At 56.3% G+C, this 24,254-nt stretch overlaps 1 protein-coding gene across 28 annotated transcripts in view; it reads left to right on the top strand.

The window, feature by feature from the left end:
- Window positions 1–24,116, top strand: part of ARSG (arylsulfatase G) — a 102,615-nt gene extending 78,499 nt beyond the window's left edge. For 13 of the 28 annotated variants that reach the window (XM_055408741.2, XM_055408740.2, XM_055408745.2 and 10 more), the window contains 4 exons: window positions 11,319–11,427; window positions 15,961–16,081; window positions 20,814–20,904; window positions 23,690–24,116. In XM_055408741.2, coding sequence (XP_055264716.2) covers window positions 11,319–11,427; window positions 15,961–16,081; window positions 20,814–20,904; window positions 23,690–23,964 — 596 coding nt within the window. In that variant the 3' untranslated portion in view covers window positions 23,965–24,116. The other 15 variants (XR_016035592.1, XR_016035594.1, XR_016035593.1 and 12 more) reach the window with 15 other exon arrangements.
- Window positions 24,117–24,254: the final 138 nt, after the last annotated feature.

The raw sequence follows: 24,254 nt of genomic DNA, 5'->3' as shown, positions 1-24,254 counted from the left end.
GCTCGGTCATCCCTTCCTTTCCTCCAGGCATCAGCCCTGCCCCCAGAGGCCGGGCGAGGACCGTCCAGTGAACACGCCTGCCTGTGCCTTCGTCCTGGCAACCTTGCTCTTCCCCCTTGCTTTCTCTTCTTTCCTTCACAGTCATCCCTCCATCCATCCAACCATTACTTCACCAAGAAATGGTTACTGCACAGTTACACCAGGCTTCTGTATGTGTCGTCTCTAAACCTTCATGAGAGGCAGGTAGTAATAACTCCATTTACAGCCGAAGAAAGAGGCTCAGAGAGGCTGAGAAGCTTGCCTGGAGTCACACAGTTGGGGAGGATGGAGCCAGGCTTGCTTCCAAGTTGAGGTTGCTGATCCCCACTGCCTCTCTTTATTTAAACATCCTTCACTCTCAGCTCAGCGGCCATCTGCTCCGGGGTGGTCTCCCCACAGGGACCTCACCCTCTGAAAGGCAGTCCCACGGGGGATAATTCGACAGTACGGATGAAAGGCTTAAACAATATGCATGACTGATGGTGCTTTAATTCCTCCTTTAAGAATTTGTTTTCAAGAAATAGGCAAGTGTGCAACGATGTATGTAAAAGAATGCTCATTGCTGTAGATTAAACCAACAAACACACACATAACCCAGGTGTCCAACAAGACAGGAGTACTCCAAGAAATCATGGTCCATGCATCTAAAGAAACATGAGGGAACCACCAAAAATGGTGCCTATGACTCACCTGGAAGCAGTTAACGTTAAATACTTTCCAGTGAATAATGCAGGTCACAAAACCATATGTAAAGTATGATCTTATTGTATAATACTAAGTATATGTAGTCTCAGAAAAGTCTTGACAGAGGCAGCAAAACACTGAGTCAGTGGTTACCTCTGGGTGGTGAAGGGTTTTTAAAAAATAATTTTATGTGTTTGTTTATTTTTGTCTGTGCTGGGTCTCCGTTGTGAGCAGGCTTTTCTCTAGCTGCAGTGCGTGACCTTCTCACGAGTGGCTTCTCTAGTTGCAGAGCATGGGCTCCAGAGCGCAGGCTGGGTAGTTGGGACTCACGGACTCCATTGCTCTAAGGCCTGTGGGATCGTCCCAGACCAGGGTTCAAACCCAGGTCTCCTGAATTGGCAGGCAGATTTTTTTACCACTGAGCCACCTGAGAAGGCCAAGGAAGGGTTTAAGTGTAGTTTTCCCTCCCTTCATTTGTCCAATAAATTGGTATTATTTTATAATACCAAATATAATGTTTATTAATATTATTATTTTATAATAAATATACTTTATAAAATTACAAATTAAAAAATTTAAGAAAGCCCCTGTGTCCAAGGGGTTCAGAGATGGGCTTGGCAAGATTATCCTCTGGGGCTGGGTTCACCCTGTCATCCTGCTGGCTGGCTGGCCTGACCTGTGGCCCCCAGCCGTCTCCAGGTCAGAGGACACAAATCCCCTTTCACATTAGTCTGGCAGGAAGTTCATAGCTGCCTAGAAGCTGGAACATCCCTGTGTCCCATGGCCAGTGGTGAGAAGGAAGGGCTTTAATCTGGCGTCCCTGGCTCAGATCCCTTGAGAACTTTACAGGTACGTGGCTGCTGGACCCTGGCCATGCCTCCTGTCTGGACACGTGTGATGGGAGTCAGGACTGGGTGCCGCCTCCTCCAGCCTGTGCAGTGACCAGGTGACTTCATGCATGAGTCGAGTTGGTCCTGCCTGTTCAAGAGTGCTGTAATTGAGTCCCGGTTCCTGGACAACTGGACCAGGAAGAGATGCCACACCCAGACTGGTGGAAATGGGTCTTGCAGTGTTCTTGTCTGGAGAATCCCAGGGACGGGGGAGCCTGGTGGGCTGCCGTCTGTGGGGTCACACAGAGTCGGACACGACTAAGTGACTTAGCAGCAGCAGCAGCTGCAGCCGTGGAGTATTAGTTGCTCGTCGTGTCTGATTCTCTGCGACCCGATGGACTGCAGCCCGCCAGTCTCCTCTGTCCATGGGATTCTCCAGGCAAGAATACTGGAGTGGGTTGCTGCCTCCTTCTCCAGCGGGTCTTCTGCCGCAGGGTTTGAACCCAGACCTCCTGCGCAGGCAGCTTCATTGATCTGCGCCGTCACCTAGAGACACAGGCCCAGCCGCGAGTGGCTTTCTGCGCTCACCGTGGCCACTCCTCGTCTCTATGCCTGACATGACCTCGGGCCAGCTGCCATCCTCAGGACTCGGCTAGACGGGCCTGGGACCACTGTTGGTCTCCAGGGTGAAAATGCTGAAGGCGTGGAGGCCAAGGCTGAAGGGACGCGACTGTCAGGAGGGGGCCCCTCTCTGGGGACCTTTCTGTTCCCTGAGAAGGTGACCTCTGACCTCCTGTCTGAGGGTCTGTCTCATCTTGTCTCTTAGGAGGCAGTCTTAAACTAGTGAACCCGGCTTGCAAATACGTTGCAGGGAAGAGAGAGGAGGAACTTATAAATGGAAAGGGAAGAGGCGCATGAGTCCAGGGCAGGGCGGCATGGACTCTGAACCATCATTAGAACAAGCTGTGCGTGCTCAGTCACTTCAGTCGTGTGGACTCTCTGTGACCCCCTGGACTGCAGCCGCCAGGCCCCTCTGTCCATGGGATTCTCCAGCCAAGAACACTGGAGTGGGTTGCCATGTCTTCCCGCAGGGGATCTTCCGCGCGCAGGAATCAAACCCGCGTCTCCTGCATTGGCCGGCGAGTTCTTGACCACTGAGCCACCAGGGAGTGTCCATCCGCCACGAATGGATGGGGAAGACATGGTGTGTATGGATATATTCACGAGGCCATGTGCTGTGCGTATCAAGAGAGCAAATCCTAAGAGTTCTCTTCACAAGGGAAAGAAGTCTTTCTCTTTCTGTGATTTTGTGTCTCTATGAGATGGTGAGCGGCCACTACACTTACTGGGCATCGTTTCCTGGTGTGGAAGTCAGACCTTCATGTGTTTGCCTTAAACGCGCCCTCTCACCTCTGCTGAGTCCCCCACATTTTCATCACCCCTAAGAAATGCCCCCCACACTGCGAGCACTCACCGCCTCTTGCCCGCTTCCCCAGGCACGGGGTTGAGCTGTAAAGGCTGAGGTAGGGGGTGCAGCCAGGGCGGGGGCCGGCACGGACCTCATGTCTACAGAGTCAGCTGTTGAATGAGGGTCGTGTTCAAACAGCGCCGGGCTCGGAGGCTCAGCCGCCTCACTCCCGCCGCCTTGGTGGCCAGTGAGGGGCCCGCGGGCTGAATGGGGCGGGGGCTTCCCTGGGGCCACCGATCGAGGGGACTGCAGGGTCTTCCCAGCGCCTGGCTCGCCCCCGCCCACATGCTCGTAATCCCTGACCGACTGCCCCAACTTTGGAGCACCCTGACTGTCTGCTTTGCCCACTGTGGTCGTCCAGGAGACTCTGGTGGCCTTGTGACTGTCTGAGTGTTTCTGAATCTGTGGGCCGCAGAGTGGGGAGGTGGAGAGGGGCCTCTGGGAACCAGGGTCCGACTCGGCTGAGCACGTGGTGCCTGGAGGCCCGGCCCCTTCCAGCCCAGGGTCCCCCTCTGCAAGCGGTGGAGACCCACCTTGAGGGATGGCGGGGGGCCACCTGGGCCATTGCCCGGGAGGTGCCCGGCCTCTGCTGTCCCCACAGGACTCCGTGTCTTCACTCCCAGACAAAGCTCACTGGGGTTGGTGTTCCCCACAAAGGGAAGGACTGGAAGAAATGCCCCGAGAAGGCTGGCCCTGCTGAAGCACACGGGCCACTTAACCAGTGTGGGGCTCACTCTCCAGTGTCCCGGGCCACCAGGTCAGGAATCTCTGCCCTGAGGCTGGGGCTCTGTGGTATCGAGATAACAGCCTTGGGACAGGGCGGCACAGCCTTGCCCGGTGTGGCAGCGTCTCTGTGGGACGCCGCACTTGAGTGTGCGGTGGGGCCGGGCGCCTATGCTTTTCCTGGGGGGTCACGCAGGTGCCCCTGGCCGCGGGCTGAGCTCTGCCCAGACCTCGACCTCCGCATCGGCTCCCCGCCACCCTGGCCGCAGCTGTCTCCCTCCCCTCTACCTGGGACGCTGCGGGGGCTCCAGGGGGCCAGGCAGGGCCCAGAGGAGCAGGTGTGGCTAGGGTCCCGCTGGGCCGCCAGCTCGTCTTCAGCAGGTGCCTGGTCAGTGGGGGCCTGTGTGTCCTGCTGGGAGCAAGCCCATCCTGAGAGTCGATGAAGCCGAGAAGATGGTCCATATTTTCACAGCAGAGCGGGACAAACAGTTCCCGGAGCACCGCCCGGTTGCCCTGTTGCCAGCCCCGGCCGGCAGGCTGCGCGCCGGCGCCCCCTCCCCATCCGTCCTCCCTTCCTCTCCTGGCCCGGGCAGCGCTCAGCTGATGCGATGAGGCAGCGTCTCCTGGAGCGGCGATCCGTCCCGTGCTGCGCGAGGATGCTCGGCGGGGCTTGGCCGGCACCCGGCGCTGGGGGCAGGGGGCACCGCCGGGCGGCCTGACCTTCCCCCAGGCGGAGGGGCCGCTGAGCCGTCCCCCTCCCCGTCCCGAGGCAGCGGCCCTCCCCCGCTCCGGATCTACTTCCTCTTTGGGACAGAAGGAGCACCTCCTGTGTCCCCTATCGCATGGCTCCTCTGTCTGAGAATCTTTGTTTTATTTGAGGATCAGAGCTGTTCCTTCCTCCCCTGGTGATGAGGAAACGTGCTGTTGAGTTTGGCGTCCTCGCCACTGGGAGACCTTGGGGTAACGCGATGCTACCAGCTGGTTACATAACCTTTCCCACTGGGAAGCCAGCTCTGAGGCCCGGCTGTCTGTCCGGCTGGGGGTGCAGGGGAGAACGGACAGGGGTCGGGGTGCGGACAGGGTCAGAGGGGTTGGATGGGGTCAGAGCGGGGCGGACGGGGTCAGAGGCGGGTGGAGTGGGAGGTTGCTGGCAGTCAGCCCCGCTGGGGGCAGGTCCGCTGATGGGACCAGTGGGAGTCAAGTGATGTCCCCTTTCGGGCCACCGGCCACCAGGTTCGGAATGCCCCCCCTCCGCTCACGGCCACCCAGGCCAGCTGGAGTCCTTGGCCCCACCAGAGGCCTGGCTTCCGTGTGTTTCTAGAAAACTAGTGTGTGAGCTCCGGGCATCCTTGGCCAAGGCATGCATTTATATTTAGAAAGGAAGCCTGCTTCTTTAGAAGGTTATAGAACGTGGACTCCTCAGAACAGGTGCATTCTTTTGCCCCGAGACACTCATATGAATGGCAGGGGCAGGTCATTCAAATGAACACATGCTTGTTTTCGTCCATTGTGGACAGGATGGGATTCGGCTCGTGGGACAGAGGGCTCTTGTCTAATGAATTCAGATTCAGTTTAAAAACAAAGCGTGCTTCGCGCCAAAGCACATTGTCAGAGGCCTGAATTCAATGCACGGGCTGCCAGGGTGCAGCTTCTGCCCGTTTCTGTCTGTGGGGATCTTGTCGTGCCTTTGTTTTGTTTGGGTTTTTTCGGGACCGCATTTGTTGGGCACTCCCATGGCAGGCACCGTGCCCGAGGGCCTTGCTCAGAACTTTATGTACATTGTCTGACATCAGCTTTCCAGCGTCCCCTGAGACCAGTACAGTCACTTGCCCCCTTCGCGACTGAGGAGGAGGAGACAGATGTTAAGATTTCTGCCTGGACGTCCCTGGTGGTCCAGCGGTTAAGACTCTGCACTTGCAATGCAGGGGCTGTGGGTTCGATCCCTGGTGGGAGAACTCAGATCCCATGTGCCACCCAAGGTCTCACAATAAGGCCTTCTCCTGTTTACCTTACTGCTTTTTCTCAGCCTCTGGTCCCCAGAGACTGCTGTCAGAGTGACCTGGAATGACAGCCCCACCCGAGACTTACAAAACCGGCATCTCCAGGGGTCCTTTGGTGGCTCCGTGTGCTGAGAGGCTTGCCAGCCTGTGAGCAGCCCCGCCCTTCTGACTCAGGGGGCCGTGGTGTTTGGGACTGACCCTTTCTGGGAAGCGCCTGTGTGTCTGAACATGGACTGTAGTGGGGCTTCCTCCATGCATCACGGAACGGCCTCTCTTTGCACACCCAGGGAGGAGGAAGTAAGCATACTCATGAATCATGCTTCTGTTTATATTTTGGTTGCCGAGGCTAAATATTTATTGCTTTAAGTAAGAGGTTCGGCCTTAATTAGAGTCATAACTAACCACAAGTGCATCGAAATGCATTCTCATGGCTGTCGAACGTGGTTGCTCACAGAAGGCCAAATTCGACGGACACTTTGGACATGCCAGTGGGACCGCTCCAAGTGTGAAGGTTGCTGAACACGAACAAAGAACTTTTGAAATTAAAAATTGCACATTTTACTTTATGGGCTGGACTCACCTGTTGTTCTTCCTCACTGTAACGGAGAAGGTCACATTTGTTCTCCGGGGCGTAAAGGCGCGGGCCACGGGAAACCTGTCATTACACACACGCTATGTTTAGTTTCGAGATGTATCATGTCCCCTTTCTTACTGCCCTGGAACTGGCACGCTCTATGTGAACTCACCAGGAGAGCTTTACAGGGCTTTCCTGGTGTCTGGACCCCAGCTCAGGTCAATTAACTCACAGTTTCTGGGAAATGGACCTTTGCATGAGTATTTCTTCAAAGCTCCCCTAGTGACTCGAGTCTGCATACAGTCCTAGAAGGTCCTAGAAGTTCTTACTGACTGAGGGTGCTGGCCGTGTAGTCAGCCTTGGACTCAAATCCTGACTTGACTGTTTCCTTGCTGTGTGACCTTGGGCAAGTTATTTAACCTCTCTGAGCTTCAAGTTCCACATCTGCAAAATGAAGAGTGACAGTGCCCAGCTCACGCAGTTGTCTTAAGGGTGAAGGGAGATAGTTCAGGAAGTCCTTAACATCACATGCAGGAGCGCTTAACTCAGCGCCTGGGAGAGGCTCGGGTAATTGGAGAAATTACTGTTACTAGTGCATGTGATGGAGAAGGCACTGGCGACCCACTCCAGTCCTCTTGCCTGGAGAATCCCAGGGATGGAGGAGCCTGGTGGGCTGCAGTCCACGGGGTCATGAAGAGTCGGACACAACTGAGAAACTTCACTTTCCCTTTTCCCTTTCATGCATTGGAGAAGGCACTGGCGACCCACTCCAGTCCTCTTGCCTGGAGAATCCCAGGGATGGAGGAGCCTGGTGGGCTGCAGTCCACGGGGTCATGAAGAGTCGGACACAACTGAGAAACTTCACTTTCCCTTTTCCCTTTCATGCATTGGAGAAGGCACTGGCGACCCACTCCAGTCCTCTTGCCTGGAGAATCCCAGGGATGGAGGAGTCTAGTGGGCTGCAGTCCACGGGGTCATGAAGAGTCGGACACAACTGAGAAACTTCACTTTCCCTTTTCCCTTTCATGCATTGGAGAAGGCACTGGCGACCCACTCCAGTCCTCTTGCCTGGAGAATCCCAGGGATGGAGGAGCCTGGTGGGCTGCAGTCCACGGGGTCATGAAGAGTCGGACACAACTGAGAAACTTCACTTTCCCTTTTCCCTTTCATGCATTGGAGAAGGCACTGGCGACCCACTCCAGTCCTCTTGCCTGGAGAATCCCAGGGATGGAGGAGTCTAGTGGGCTGCAGTCCACGGGGTCATGAAGAGTCGGACACAACTGAGAAACTTCACTTTCCCTTTTCCCTTTCATGCATTGGAGAAGGCACTGGCGACCCACTCCAGTCCTCTTGCCTGGAGAATCCCAGGGATGGAGGAGCCTGGTGGGCTGCAGTCCACGGGGTCATGAAGAGTCGGACACGACTGAGAAACTTCACTTTCCCTTTTCCCTTTCATGCATTGGAGAAGGCACTGGCGACCCACTCCAGTCCTCTTGCCTGGAGAATCCCAGGGATGGAGGAGCCTGGTGGGCTGCAGTCCACGGGGTCATGAAGAGTCGGACACGACTGAGAAACTTCACTTTCCCTTTTCCCTTTCATGCATTGGAGAAGGCACTGGCGACCCACTCCAGTCCTCTTGCCTGGAGAATCCCAGGGATGGAGGAGTCTAGTGGGCTGCAGTCCACGGGGTCATGAAGAGTCGGACACAACTGAGAAACTTCACTTTCCCTTTTCCCTTTCATGCATTGGAGAAGGAAATGGCAACCCACTCCAGTGTTCTTGCCTGGAGAATCCCAGGGACGGGGGAGCCTGGTGGGCTGCTGTCTGTGGGATCGCACGGAGTCGGACATAACTGAAGCGACTCAGCAGCAGCAGCAGAGCGTGTGAGCTAAGTCACCACAGCCATCTCCAGCTCTGTGTGACCCCATGGACTGTATCCCACCAGGCTCCTCTGTCCATGGGATTCTCCAGCCAAGAATACTGGAGTGGGTTGCCAGGCCCTCCTCCAGGGGACCTTCCCAACCCAGGGACCGAACCCGCGTCTCTTGTGTCTCCTGCGTCGGCAGGCGGGTTCTTTACCACTAACCCCACTGTTACTGTGTTAAATGCAAGATGAGGGCCCATTAGCAGGCACAGGTGCTGCTGAAGAGTATCAGGGGACCAGGGCTGGCTACCGTGGATTTCCGTGTTTGCTGGTGCAGATAAAGCATGGCACACCCCGGCGGGTGTTTCTGATCATCAGATGCTTGGCTATCAGGCATCAGCCCTGGGGATCCACCGACAGTGCCAGTCGGACCTTTCAAAGTCAGTCCACCGCTAGCAGTGCTGACAAGATACTGGATTCTGGAATTTGGAGCGAGAAGATGTGGGGTGTGTATACATATATAAATACATATATATATTTATAATTGCTTACCGACACTCTGGACTCTTGAGATAAATTCCTTTCAAGTACAAGGTTTGTGGGCATGGCTGGAATATATCAGTGTGTCTTTCTGGTAAAGCCAGAAGCCAGGGCACAGACATGTATCAGCGGGCCAGTCAAAACATAGATGGGGGGTTGCCCCCCACCCCCTGGCAAGTGTCCCCACCAAGCGGCTTCTCTCGCCAGCCTTCTCCTCTCTTGTACTGATCCTAATCGTTGCACGTGGCTGTCCTCTGTTGATGTGTACATGTTTCATAACTGGCCGAATCCCTCCTCACCCCTCCAGCTTTCAACTCTCTGCTGAAATAAGGCAAACACATACATATTTTTCTCTGAAAAAGAAGAAGGGAAGTTAATCATCTGAAAAAGAACAATACAGAAGATATGGCAGATGAGCAGAACCCCTAGTGTCGAGGATCAGTTAGCAGATTTACTAATTACAGGCCAGTGTGTGTGTGTGTGTGTGTGGTGTGTGCTGTCCTGTCTGACTCTTTGCTGCCCCATGGACTGAAGCCAGGCTCCTCTGTCCCTGGGACTCTCCGGGCAAGAACACTGGAGAGGGTTGCCGTGCCCTCCTCCTGGGGATCTTCCCGACCCAGGGACTGCAACCGTGTCTCTTGCATCTCTTGCATTGGCAGGTGGGTTCTTTACCACTAGTGCTACCTGGGAAGCCCAGGGGCCAGGGTACCCTTCTGGAAACATCTTGGAGGCAGGGATGCAACTCTGGTGCCCACAGTCCCATCACAGTGTAAATCCCCAGCTTGGGCCTTCTGGTTGACCCACAGAACCATTGACTGGTTTCTTGGAATTGAAGCCTTTGCTTTTCCTTAGCATCTGGCCTCAGAGGCTAAGCAAGTTCATCGGGATACTGTGTTCCATGGCCTTGCAAATAAATGGACTCCATATTCTCACCCACCTATTCCCCAAGCGTCCCTAGAAACGCCCCCCGTGGGTGGGGGGGTGAGTGTGTGCAGGGCTTTCGCACGTGCGATGCTCCCACCCTCCCTTGGCCCAGAGCAGAGGCATAAGTCATGCATTCCGCAGCCACGTGGGAGTGTGATTTATGCCCCAGCAGCGCCGGATTCTCTGCTGCATGTGAGTGAATAATAGGAGTGGGCTCTGGGTCCTCCTGGGCAGCGGGACTCTGGATGGCGACCAGGTGCTCGAGACATCCTGGGCCAGGCCACAGAGTTTCCCACCCGGCCCACTTGGTTCCAAGAGCCCCACACCCCTACACGGGAACCATCCACACGGACATGAGTTGGTGTGTGTTTTGTTTCTTACTTCAACACTTGGGGGGACTCCAGAGCTGTCTATGAGAAAATTCCAAGAATGCTGGGCATTTCCGGTGTTGTGAGCTGGGCCCGGGACTTCAAAGGTTGCCTTCGCTGCGGGGTGGGTGCTGCAGAGTGCCGACAGCCTGGTCTTCTCCCCCCATCCCTACTCACGCCAGCCAAACATAAGGCCGTTGCATGACCGCGGCCTGTGTGAGGCACACACAGCCTTCGCCTTGGAAGGCCTCTGACACGCTAACTGTGTGGAATTCCTGGCTCAGTTGGGCTGAAGTCGGGGCGTGTGTGGGAGTGGTGGGGATGGTCATGGTTAACTCAACGCGACGTGTATTCAGGATGTTTCCATAAGGCATGACCTCATCCCTTCCAGTCCGCTGGCCACTGTTACACTGCTGGTCACTTTGACTCGGTAGTTACAGAAAGAATTCCTTTAATTACCCAGTGGAAATTCGTAGATTGCACATAGATTGTTCTTACCTCCCCGAGAGAGGTAAGAGGTCAGAGCTATTATGAACGCCGTCTCCACAACATTGGAGCAAGTCATTCATTCAAAAATAAAGGCAGACAAAAGGCGGGGGAAAGTGAGGCAGAGGGAAAATGCCACAAACTCTGTGCCGGGCCAGTTGTTGGCATCAGACGGATCAACTAGCTGGGGGGAGTTTCTGCCTTTAGTCAGATAACGTTATTTTCCGTCCTCAACATGACCCGTAGGAAGGCACATTCGTTCACTCGACAGGTATTTGTTGAGCGCCTGCTGTGTCTCAGGGGCACAGGTACTCAGGAGGCCAGTCAGTAAAGAAGCCAGTCAAGCTGACGGTCATAAGTGGAGTGAGGGAATTAGGTGACGTGATTCCATAACGAGGGACAGAGGCAGCGATTTACACCTTTATCCAGTAAAATAAAAGCACGTATTGAAGGAGATTGGACTGTCCAGGTGGCTCAGTGAGTAAAGGATCTGCCCACCAACGCAGGACATGAGGGTTTGATCCCCGGGTCGGGAAGGTCCCCTGGAGAAGGAAATGGCCACCCACTCCAGTGTTCTTGCCTGGAGAATCCCGTGTACCGAGAAGTTTGGCGGGCTACAGTTCATGGGGTTGCAAGAGTCGGACGAAACTAAGCGACTGAACATACACACACACATTGAAACAGATTAACGAGGTGAATAAAAATGGCTGATTACCAAGGCAAGTCGGGCCTTTGCTGGAATTACTGGGAGCTCTCAGAGCATCCGCATCGGGAAGGACTGCTCTTCCCAGAGAGCTGATTGCCTTCTTGTCTTGCAGGGGGAAGTCCCGCCAAGCAGACCACCTGGGAAGGAGGGCACCGCGTCCCGGCCCTGGCGTACTGGCCCGGCAGGGTCCCTGTCAACGTCACCAGCGCAGCTCTGCTGAGGTACGACCCCGCCTTGAGATGCGAGGAGAAGGCGTGTGTTCGGGTGGCTGGAGACCTCCCCCTTCACTGACCCTGGGCAGGCATCCACAGGGCCTTCCCAGCCTCAGATCGCAGCTGCACGGAGCTACCTGCAGGCCAGCCTGTGAGCACCTTAAAGCAGGAGCACAGGGGGCTCTTCAGGCCCTCCTCCAGGGAGACCGTCTCTGGGAAGAGGGTGCCGGGTAGGCTGCACGGCCATCAACACTGGTTGCAGTGATGTCTGCAAGAGCGTCATCACCGCTTTTGGCTTGGGCTAAGCTTCCCTGGTGGCTCAGACGGGAAGGAATCTGCGTGCAATGCGGGGACGTGCGTTCAATCCCTGGGTCAGGAAGATCCTCTGGAAAAGGGAATGGCAACCCACTCCAGGCTTCTTGCCTGGAGAATCCCATGGACAGAGGAGCCTGGTGGGCTAAGGTCCATGGGGTCACAAAGAGTCGGACACGACTGAAGTGACTTAGCACTCACACAAGCCAGCTGATGGTGGGGAGCAGGGGAGAACAGATCACTGAACCCGGATGATTCCACCCTTGGGGGTAGGGCAGGTGTCTGAGGGGAGTCACTCGGACGGATGGCCCTGAGAGAGGGTCTAGGCGTTCATGTGCCCTGGAGGGGAGAGAAAGGGGAGGGTCCCCCTGGCTGGGGAGAAAAGGCTGAATCCTTGGCTGAGGACCTTCTTCCTGCCTCTGCCTAAGAAGCTCCAAAAAGAAGTGCCCCTTTCTTCGCAGGACAACTGTCAACATGATCACATCTCAGATCACACTGATCTCCTAATCGAGGCTGACCCAGAGGCCACGTCCTAGGTACAGAGCTCAGCTGTGGTGAACGTCCTGAAGGCACCACCACGTGGCCCTGACTCCTAACTAGGGGGGTGTCATCCTCGTGGTCTTCCCCATGGGCAGGGGCATCCAGGTGCTTGCTTACGTGCTCAGAGGCTTTGTTCTGGTTAAAGACTAATTTTCTAGTTCCAAATGTCCTTCGCCGTCAGCCAGTTGGGTTCTGGACTAGAGAACACAGCCCAGAGGAGTGCACATCTCACTGGTGTCCTCCAGTGTCCCGGGGGAGGGGTGGGGTGGGGGGGACTGCAGCCAGGGGTCGGAAGGGTAACCAGCTGTGATGCCAGACAGCAGGTGGCCAGGCCCTGTCCCGGCACCCTCTGGGCCCCCAGGAGCCCACAGTCAGCCCAGTACCGTTGAGGAGGGGGGTGCCCAGCAGGTGTGACAACAACTCGGGCTGGAGTTTGTGACGTCAGGCAGGCTGGGAAGTGGGCCAGGCGGGCTGCTTTCTCTGGGCCTGACTTGCTGCAGTCAGGCCAGGGGTTCACGGGCTGGGCTGGACGTGCACAGGGAACGCGGCCACCTCGCGGGTGACGTCACCAGGAGCCAAGCACGCTGTTGTCAGTTGAGAACTGTCTGTGCCTACAGTCGGCCACGGCACCGCGATGCAGCGGCAGCCCTGTGCTCATTGATTCTGGCTTCAGAGGTGACAGCTGACTCAGGGGCTCGCGCTGAGTGTCCCAGGGAAGCCTGGCTTGGGGACCTCCCTGGCGGTCCAGTGGTTAAGCCTTTGCCTTCCAATGCAGGCGGCGCAGGTTTGATCCCTGGTCGGGGAGCTAGGATCCCCACGCCCAAAACCGAAGCATAAAATTCTTCAGTGAAGATGGATCATTGTGTCCAGTATGGATCAGGCATGGCTCCAGGGGCCGGATGTTGGAATAGGCTCATCAGACTGACGGAGAAGGAAATGGCAACCCACTCCAGTGTTCTTGCCTGGAGATTCCCAGGGACAGAGGGCCTGGTGGGCTGCAGTCTGTGGGCTCGCACAGACTCAGACACGACTGACGTGACTTAGCAGCAGCAGACCGAAAGCTTCTGCTGTTTTGGAGCCGATGTCCCTTCGGGAGGGCAGGGCTTGGCAGCACACGCCGAAAGAGCCCTGTGGTCTGACCCTAAAGCCGTGAAGCAAGGTATCTCAACCATGGCGCTGTTGACATTTGGGGCCGGACTGTTCTCTATGGTGGAGGGTGACCCAGGCGTTTGAGGATGTTTGCTAGAATCCCTGGTCTCTAGGTGCCAATGGCTCTCCCAGCCCCAGCTGTGACAACGGGGACGTTCCCCGGCAGCTCCACCTGCCCCCTGGGAGGACGGGCTCATGCCGGTTGAGTTGGAGCTCTTGTGCGATGCCCTGGGTTGTGTGCAGAAAGGGGTGGGTCTGCTCACACCTGCGCTGGGAGCCACATCTCTGTCCGGAACTGAGGACCTCTCTCTTGGGGACCCCTGGGGCAAGTCCACAACGACGATCGGGACAGGAAGGACGTGCAATAACCTTATGTGAAAAACAGCTAAGGGTCTGTTTCACCAGGAGAGCAGATAGTCCCCTGGGCGAAGGGGGCACGGCTGTCTCCCCAGATCGGAAAGGCAGGCCGCTGTGTGCAGGGGGCGCGGCTGTCTCGAGGCAGATGGTCCGGAAGGAGCCACAAGCAGGCAATGCCCAACCTCCCCGGAAAGGCCCAGCCACGCCTCCCCTTTCAAGACGCCGTCCCTGTTGCTGTGTCTGGCAGCGGGCTCCGGGGGGATGGGTGGTCCTGATGACCCTGCTCCAGGCTGCGTTCTGCTGGTCAGTGTTGGGTTTTCCTGGCTCTCTGGGCACGCTCCGCTCTGCTCCCTGGAAGGTGCTGATGGAACTGCTGGTCTCCCGGGGGGAACTGAGGGTGCTGGGGGAGCTGCAGCCTATCTCCAGCCTCCCCCACGGGACCCTGGCCAGGAAGGGGGGCACCTAGATTCCCCCGGGGGTAACGCGCGCGAACCCCACGTGGGAAGGATGGCAACCAAGAGAGGCTGAAGAGCGTGCTCCCCACGCCCTGGGCTGGTTTCCGCTTCTCCACAGTTCAGAGGGGGTTCTGCTGGCCCCTCCCGCACTCCAGACCCAGAGTTCAGGCCTGTGCACCCCAACCGACCCTCCAGAGCCCCCCACTTCTCACTGCCTGCCTGCAGATCACGCCTGTCCCGAGGCCATGTCCTCACGTCCAGGGAGCAGCCTCCCCCCAGTCCCTTCCCCGCCCCTCCCCCACCATCCCCGCCCCTCCCCACCTCCACTCTGGGCCATTTCTGCACTGCTCCCTACTCCACCAGCCATACTCCACCAGGGCTTGCTACCCCTCCTGCCTCTGCACGTGTGTCGGGTGCCAGCTCCTGGAAGGAGCGTCACGGGAGACAAGCTGCCGGCCCCGTGGACTGTGGAGGCCATAGGGAGAGCAGAGACCCCTGTTCGGAGTCAATGGGGAGGGTCTGCTGTGGGCAGAGGCCTGGGCCGGAGGAGGGAAGCAGATGGCCTGCCGGGTCCCTTCTGAGACCCCTTCCTGGGGGGTGAGGCTCTCCCCAAGACCCTGGACTGGGGCAGCCTAAGGTGGACACCCTCTCCCGGGGATGTCCAGCCTCACATGGCCGGACCCTTGGGTCTCTGAGTCCCACCGACTCTTGGTGGGCCTGGCCCTCAGATCCACCCCTCTGTTCCTGCTGGAACTTCTTTTTTCTGGCCAGAATGCAGGAGGGAGATGTGCCCCGGTGTGGAGGCAAATGGTAGCACGTGACTTCAGAGAAAATCAGATTAGGAACACCCGCCGCGTGGCCTCTTTGGGGTGGAGGGGCTGTGAGCGTGGTGATCCTTCACGTCGCTGGGCGTTACCTTTCCTCCTGCCCTCAGCACGGACCAGGGCTTCCCAGGTGGCCCACGCGGTAAAGAACCCGCCTGCCGATGCAGGAGAAGCAAGAGACATAGTTCGATTCCTGAGTCAGAAAGATCTTCTAGAGGAGGAAATGGCAACGCGCTCCAGTATTCTTGCCTGGGAAACCATGGACAGAGGAGCTGGTGGGCTACAGTCCATGGGGCTGCAAAGAGTCCAACACGAGTGGGCACCTACCCCCCACCCCAAACATGGGCCAGTTTGTAAAAGGAATGAAAGGGCTGAATGAAAGGGGATGGGGTGTGTCACCCATGACCACATTCTAAACACAAGCGAGCTATTTGCAACATGGAGACCCAGGGAGGGAAATGAAGTGAATATTCCCCTGCAGATGCTGGTCACACACTGCTCCTGCTTGGCAGGCAGTGGCGGCCTTGGCGGCGACAGGCGGACACCCTTGGTTCTCTTTTATTTTTAAAAATGAATTTTTATTGGAGTCTAATGTGTCCATTTCTGCTGCACAGCAAAGTGAATGTGATACATACACAGTTCAGTTCAGTTCAGTCGCTCAGTCGTGTCCGACTCTTTGTGACCCCACGGACTGTAGCAGCCAGGCTCCTCTGTCCGTGGGATTCTCCAGGCAAGAATACTGGAGCGGGTTGCCATTTCCTCCACCAGGGGATCTTCCCGACCCAGGGACTGAAGCCCGGGCAGAGAGATGGCCCGTGCTGGGGGCCGTCCAGGCGGGTCTTGCCCCAGGATGACCAGCGGGAGGGCCTGGGGACACGGGCTGACTCCGCCTGGTCTTCCCACAGTGTCCTGGACGTCTTCCCCACCGTGCTGGCCCTGGCCGGGGCCCCCCTGCCCCGAGGCCGACGCTTTGACGGTCTGGACATCACACAGGTGCTGTTTGGCCGGGCGCAGACGGGACACAGGGTAAGTGGAGGAGCTGCTTGTCCTCCTGGGCTCGTCTGGAGGCTGGCCTGCCGCTCCCCCCCTCCCCGGGCTCTGCCTGCTGCTATGTGGATAGACCCGTCATCAGAAGATGCCTGCCAGTAGCCACTGGAGGTCCAGTGTGTCAGGCCAAGGGGAGGGGGACCCCTTTGAGAGGAACCTCTTTCCACTCCCTGCTCTGCTTCCTGAGTCAGTCCAGTTCATCACCCAGATTTCTAGGTAGCAGTTTGGCCTAGGGCGGGTGTCCATGGGTACTTATTCCCTGTAACAAATGATTTTTTTCTCACCATCATTTAATTTTCTGACATGACACAGAAGACACAGTTTTTAGCTGGATGGGATGTGTGAGCAGTGTCTGCGTTGTGTATCACGAGGCTCCCTGCCTCCCCCCTCCACTGACCCCGCCAGAATGAAAGCTCCCCAAGGGCAGGAATCGCATCGTGGCATTCTCAGTACGCTTAACACGGGGTCTGGCACCCGGCCAGCATTCAGTAAATGAGAATTGAGGGGATGACGGGATGAGTGAGTGGATGGATGATGTCCTGGGGGACGGGGCCCCTGACCTCTCCTGGCTCCTGGAGAGCTCGGCGCACACAGCCCTCCAGCCCCCAGGCCCCTCTCGGGTGTTCCCGGAAGCGTTCTGTGGCTGCCTCTCTCTCTGTTTTACTTTTGCCAAAAGGAAGAGGAAGTGGGAGGAGGGACGGGGCGGGTGGGATCCGGGCCTGGCCTCCCAGTTAGGGACCCGCACATCAAAGCGTCTATTTCTGGCCTCCCAAGGGTCACAGGGAAGTGAGTCGAATGTCCTGGGGCAGTTCCTGAAGGTGCCCTGCCCCTCTGCTGGTGCACCAGTTGTAGTGGGCCCTGGGCTCCTCCGTGGAGGCCTGGGACGGCCCCTGGGGCAGGATGGCTCCTCCCAGCCGGTCTGATCCCCCCTGCCCCATCTGCAGACCCTGCCAAGCCCAACCCTGCTCCCCGCCCCCACCCAGGACGGCTACGCAGGAAGGTGGCTTCCGTCCCTGGGCTGGAATCTGGCGGTACGTGGCCCTGGGGGGTTGTCGACTGCGTCAGCAGAGAGATGCTTCTGAGTGTCCAGGAGGATGACTGAGGTCACCAGGAATCTTCGACGTTGGCTCCTCGACGCGGTCCCAGCACCCATGGGAGCTGGCTCCTGGGCGTGGAACTTCCGTCTGCCGCCGGCGGAGACCTCCTGCTTTCTCAGGCTGCCTCTTTCTGCAAACTCACAGGGGCCCTTCTTCAGGGCTGCGTGGTGACTAACCTGGGCCCCAGGGACCCAGCAGGACGGCCCGATAAAAGCCACAGCGCCGTTTGGGGTTTTGTGGGGACGTGTGATGGGTGGGGACACAGCTGGAGTGGGGCTGACGGCACCCCGTGACCCAGAGGGGGACAGCCACGCCTTACCGCTCACCAGGAGCTCTGTGGGAACCTTTGGTGCGTCTCCTGTGGGCCCGGCCCAGTCCCCCCAAGTACTACACTCCTGCAGTGTTAGTAAAGACACCCGAGAGATCAACATAGCTTGCCCCCGGCCCTGAACTTGGCCTTGGTCTTTTCTGAGTGTGTGCTAAGCCGCTTCAGTTGTGTCTGACTCTTTGCTACCCCGTGGACTGTAGCCTGCCAGGTTTCTCTGTCCATGGGATTCTCAAGACAAGAATCGTAGAGTGGGCTGCTATGCCCTCCTCCAGGGGATCGAACCTGAGTCTCTTTCATTTCCTGGGGTGGCGGGAGGGTTCTCACCATGAGCCCCACCTTGGTCTTCCCTAGTTGGCCCCCAGAGAAACGACTGGAAATCCTCTCGAAGTTGCTGATGGAAGACCAGGAGAGAAACAGGAATGATTATAAAGATGTGCTTTATAAATGATTATAAAGTGTTTACACACACACATGCACGTGTGTATTTTTCTGTATTCAGTAACCACTTATTGAGTATCACGTGCAAGGGACTGCGTCAGACATTCTGGGACATCCAGTGGCACATGACAGCCTTAAAGATTAGATTTAAACCTTTCCACCTGTTTGGAACATTCCTTAATACTCAGAATATATTCATTTGCTCCCACAGAGTACTCATGTATGTTTTAATAAACACAATTGTGTTCACCCTTAGCTATATTCTGGGCTTACAAGGTTCCAGTATGGGTTGGTTTAGAAAACCATTCCAGTTTCAAGAAGCTTGAAAGAACCCCTAGATTGTCATTTCAAAACTATGCAAAACGCCTCAGCCGTTGGGTGCTTCCATTTTGCAAACAGGTGACGGCAAGTTGGCGAGCTGAAGCAACGTGGGGCCGCGGCACCCTGGCCCCGCCACGTGGGCCCTGAGCTGAGAGCAGGTGCTGGGCTGTGGGTTTTCCTGCAGAGCAGTCTTTTCACCGCCCACCTTGCAGCCAGCCAGGGCTGTCTTGTCTGTGATGTTCAAAACCACGACTGCTGACTCTATGCTGTGCGTCCCTGTGCGCCCTGCATTCCGGGGGGGTGGGGGGTCTGTGTCCAGGCGCCGAGGGCAGCCGCAGCAGGGAGGGGGTTGGGCGGGGGGCTCACAGGTCCCACTTGGGGCTCCCCTGGCTCCTGGCTGGAAGCTGGAGGTGGCAGCATCACAGCTGGTCATGTCTTATCCCCGCCCCAGGCTGACACGTCCAAGCCCAAGAACTGTCAGCCAACGGAAGGCTTCCGTAACAGCTCTGCACCTGCTCTGCCCTGACCAACCTGGGGCCGTGTGGTCACGCAATGCCCAGCCATCCCTGGAGACCACACATCAAAGAAGCAGTTGAGTCCTTAGTCTCTGGACCACTGATCACCTCTCTTAAGGAGAAGAGAGGCCCCTAGTGGTCAGAGGCGCTGTCCAGAGCAGCTGGCACAAGGCTGACAACTTTTGGAGACGGGGGTCTGCGCGCCCGCACCTGAAGGGCTGGGAGCCCTCCCGGCTTTCTGGGGATGTCACCTAGGCACCGGCCTCCAGAGCTTAAAGTAAGGAGGTGCCTCCTGCTTGAAAAACGGCGATCGGACAGAGTAAAGCGAACAGGTAAGAAAAGCCACCAAGAAGATATGTTTGCAGAAGATAAAGTTATCTTTGAAATTCGGACTGCATGTCCAAAATGTCTCCAGCTATGATTCGTGTGTGAATTCACCAACCTCCTTCCTCTGTTGATATAAACAAGAACGCCATCGTCGGTTGGCTCAGAGGGGAGAGAAGTGCTTGTACAGTTCTCCAAATCCATCCACTGGCCTGAGGGCGAGCCACTCTGCTTCCTCTTGGATTTCGGAAGCGGCGCCTGGCAACGCGAGTAAACATCCTGCCTGTGGCAGTCCACCCTTGGGGAGCTTCTGATTCTGAGAGTCACACGGTGTCAAGGATTCTAACCCACAGACCAGGGCTCCCATCTCCTGGGTGTCTGAGTAACGTTGCAGCTCCGATGACAATAGGTTTTCCAAGCACCACCACCCCCACTTCCTGTCCTCTCCAGAAGGAAACAACACAGCCTCCTGCGGTGAGAGGCTTGGCTTCCTTGGGCTGGAAAGGGTGAGGGTTCTGAGTTATGATCCTCTTCCTGTTTGGACGGGGCCTGCTGTCATCACGCCGCCTGGATCGCGGATGCTGTCACGAGAGCTCGGAAGCGGCAGGTGTTGGGGTGCCCCACCCTCGCTGGCAGCCGCTCAGGGCCGGGAAACTCGGGGTGGGGGGACAGCTGTTTACTGCTCCAACAGATGTTTCTCATTTTTTTTTTGTTAGCTCCATGGAAACTTTGAATCACGTAAGCGCCTTTCCAGCGATATATATCGGTCATGATTCATAGCAGGGCAGTCTCATGCTTTCAGCCCAAAGCCCCCAGCTTTCCAAGGATGCTGGTTATTTATTTCCTACCAGACCTTGCCCTTAGGAACCCTGAACTGCATTCTGGGTCTCTCCATTCTGGAGGGTGATTCTTTTTTCCTTTTTTTTGTCAGGGTAGGGGGAGCCATACCCTGTGGCCTGTAGGATTTAGCCCCCCACCTCACAACCCTGCCCCAGGGATCGAACTCATGCCCCTGGCTTGCCCTGGCCATCTTGAAAGCTGTAGTTTGGGGGCCAGGGGTAGTAAGTAAAATAGTTATTTTTAAAATTTTATTTTAGGGGACTCCCCTGGTGGAACAGTGGCTAAGACTCTGCTCCCAGTGCAGGGGGCCCGGGTTCACCGATCTCTGGTCAGGGAACTAGATCCCACGTGCCCCAGCTAAGACCTGGGGCAACCAAATAGATAAATAAAAATGAAATCATAAAAAAATACCGAAGTAGAGTTAGTTACAACACTGTTAATTTCTGCTGCATAGCAAAGTGAACCAGTTACACGTATGCATACATTGTTTTCCATTGTGGTTTATCATAGGATAGTGACCATAATTCCTTGTGCTTACAGTTGGAATTCTTGATTTGGGGACAAGGTTTCTCTCATCCTCATTTTGCACCAGACCCTGCAGATGACCTGGCTAGCTCTGGGCTTGGAATCCAGCCAGACCTGTGACCCACTCAGATGAACTGACCCGGAGAAGCGTCGCCCGCTTAGGCTCCCGGGAGTAGGCCGTGTCGACCGGAGGCCTGTGTCTGCCGTGCTTGGGGCGGGGTGGGCTCGGTGGTGATGGGAAGCAGGGATCGCGACAAGGACGCTCCTGCTGTCCAGGGAGGGTGTCGGGCGCGTCACCAGGAAGCCCTGTCCCCCTTCCCCAGGTGCTGTTCCACCCCAACAGCGGGGCTGCCGGAGAGGATGGAGCGCTTCAGACCGTCCGCCTGGAGCGGTACAAGGCCTTCTACGTCACTGGTGAGTGGGCAGGCGCCCCGCGGACCCCACTCAGGCCTCCCGGTGAGGGCGGGTGTCCTCCTTCGGGGACACAGTCGGCATCTCTGACGGCGTTGCCCCCAAATCCTGTCCCGGGGCCCCACCACACCCACAAATACACAAACAACGTCTTTCCACTCTTTCCCGAGCTCCCCAGCCAGCTCGGAGCTGGCCCAGTGTGTCTACACTGCCCTTTCTCCCGTGAGAAAACGCTTCACCCCGTGGTTCTACTTGCCTGACTGAATGTTCAGTGGGGGCTTCGAGAGACTTTAAAGTGTAACTCCCTGACAAGAGACCGTTTCAGAAAATAGTTGCTGAAGGTCTGTTTAGCAAACGGAGGTCTCCTACTTCTTGGCTCACCCTGTGGGAGTCTTAAATGTTAACATATTTTAGAAACCTGATACCAGATCAGAATGGTTCTTAAAACCTTCCAGTGGCTTCTTGCTTCCAACTGAATTCAAATTCCCTCCATCCTGGGTCCCTGCACATTTTTTTTTTTTTTTCTGGCTGCAGAGCATGGAGATCTTAGCTCCCCTACAGGGGATCAAACCCGTGCCTCTTTTAGTAGAAGCAAAGAGTCTTAACTACTCTGCCATCAAGGAAGTCCTGTATTTTCGTTTCTTTTCAGAAAGTTTCATTTACCTATGGCCATGCTGGGTCTTCACTGCGAGTGTGGCCGTTCACAGCTGCAGCGAGCAGCGGCTGCTGTTCGTTCGGGTGCCAGGCTTCTTACCGTGACGGCTTCTCTTGGTCCAGAGTGCAGGCTCTAGGGCACCCGGGCTTCAGTAACTGTGGACACAGTCTTATTTGCTTGTGGCACGTGGGGTCCTCCCAGACCAGGGACCAGACCTGCGCCCCCTGCATTGGCAGGCGGGTTCTTATCCGCCGGACCACCAGGGAAGCCCTCCCTGTGCTTGTCTAATCTTAGTTCTGCAAGAGCAACGACTCTCCTTGGTCTTCAGATTAAAATCCCTCTCAGCTTTTAAGGCCACCTGGATGGCAGAATGCCTTTTCCTCTTCCCAGCTGGTAGGATATGGAGAACTCTGATATTTGCCACATTTTACCATTCATGCCAGTTATTTAAGTACATCTTTTATTTCTCCTAGTAGTTTTAAGCCCTCTAAACTCAACTCCCAGTGGTGCTAGTGGTAAAGAACCTGCCTGCCAATGCAGGAGACAGAAGAATCACGGGTTTGACCCTGGATCAGGACGATCCCTGGAGGAGGAAATGGCAATCCACTCCAGTATCCTTGCTGGGAGCCTTGTGAGTTACAGTCCAGGGGGTCGCAAGGAGCCAGGCACGACAGAGTGTCTAAGCACAAACTCAACTCTGTAAGCTCTTTAATATTTGTCCTCTTGATGAGCCTGGCACAGAATCTTGGATCTGGTAGGAACTCTAACACTTTTCTGTGATGAATGAAAATCAAGACCTCTCCCCAACCCATGCAAAAAAAAAAAAGGCCTTCCAAATCTGGGATCTGATATGGATTCCAGTGTGATTCAGTTATTTGAGGTTAGAGCTTTCCAAAGAATTATATAATAAAGAACAAACATTATTTGCCTTGAGCATGAATAAGTGACCTCAAAGAAAATGTGTCATAAAAGCAAAACCAGTTCTTTTGAGTTCATCACTTGAGGAATATTAAAAGTGCCACAGGAATGTGCGATTCTCCGAGACCTAAAATGCAAACCAGTCAGATATTTGTTTTGCTTTCAGATGGGAAGCTCTAGATTACAGCCCTTACATTACTCTATCGAAGAGGTATGGTTTCTCCAGGCTGAGTTAATTTCAGAAGTCGTAACCCAGCCAGAAAGCGCTTGGCACCACAGCGCTGGGATCATTCGATGTAATGAGGCTGTTGGAAATGATCACAATCAGAAAGGAATGATGACACCCAGGGGAGGTCTGCTCTCCTCTACAGTCACCCAACTCCCAGGGGAGGATGGCGATGTCAGCAGATGGGGTGAAAATTGTGACCGGAGTGAAAGAGGATGCAGGCTGAGGGAGCTCCGAGGCCTTCTTCCCTCACCGCCGCCTCATCCTTGAAACTCTGCATCCGAACGACTTGAACCTGCTTTGTGAGGACAGTTGACACCGGCTACACTAGACTGGAGAAAGATGTGTGTGTCCTGCGATGAGGACGCGAGCTTAGGTTTTCAGGTGAACTAGGTTGCTGTTTAGTCGCTGTCGTGTGTGAGTCTCTCGTGACCCCGTGGACTGCAGCCCACCAGGGTTCCCTGTCCATGGGGTTCTCCGAGCCAGAATACTGGAGTGGGTTGCGTTACCTTCTCCAGAGAATCTTCCTCACCCAGGGATCGAACCCGAGTCGTCTGAATTGGAAAGGGGATTCTTTACACTGAGCCACCAGGGAAGCCGCCTCATGGGCTGTGAATTACCACCTAATCTCCTTAGGCTGGAGGAGGCGGGCTTTTATACTTTGTTAGAACTGGGCTCTGTTGGATTTTGTCCCTAATCTTAGGTAAATGTCTTCATCCTGGGACACAGTCTTTACTCCTAGCATGAACATTTAAGGACTTAAGTGGAAAACACGAAGTGTTTATCAGGCCTGTCTAGCTTAATAGCATTCACACTGTGAGCTCCACGTCCCTTCCTTGCTGAGCCCTTCAGACTTGTAGTGTGGGTGAAGCGGGCTCTCCGCTGCACGCCGGTTCTGGGCTCACTGCAGTTAGCACTCAGAATTCATCGCGGTGCTCTGCACACCTCGGGCCGACGCTGGGTTGACGGGATCTCTGCCGTCCCCGCAGGCGGAGCCCGAGCCTGCGACGGGAGCGTCGGCCCCGCGCGGCACCACGAGCCCCCGCTCATCTTCGACCTGGAAGCTGACCTCGCGGAGGCCGCGCCCCTGGACGCGGGCGGCGCGGAGCACCGGGCGGTGCAGCCCAGGGTCGCGGCGGCCCTCGCGGGCGTCCTTGCCGACATCGCCCGCGACCGCGTCTCGCGGGCGGATTACAGCCAGGATCCTTCCGTGCGCCCCTGCTGCGACCCGCGCCGCCCGGCCTGCCGCTGCCGGGCCGCGTGAGGCACGCGCTGGTCCGGGACGCCGCGGCCCCTACCCCGCCGCCGCCCGTGCGCTTTGGAGACGAGGCTCAGAGTGCGCGCTGCGGCCGCCGCTCTGCGCCCCGTTTGAGAGCGCGCCGCGCCCGCGCTGTGAGCAAAGACGCCCGAGCTTTTAGTCCGGAGTCAGACCAGCCTCTGAACTTGGCGATTATGTCACTGGACTCGCAGGCTGAGGCTGAGGGGAGGACCAGGCGAGACGCGAAGATGCCTGCCTGGAGCAGGAGGTGACCCCGAGCGGCGCACAACACTCTT

Source organism: Moschus berezovskii, chromosome 20, assembly GCF_049115385.1.
Source record: "Moschus berezovskii isolate FMDL1 chromosome 20, NW_MosBer_1.0, whole genome shotgun sequence".
Lineage (NCBI taxonomy): Eukaryota > Metazoa > Chordata > Mammalia > Artiodactyla > Moschidae > Moschus > Moschus berezovskii.
The sequence above is the reverse complement of the archived record's forward strand: the minus strand, read 5'-3'. Positions and strand labels throughout refer to the sequence as shown.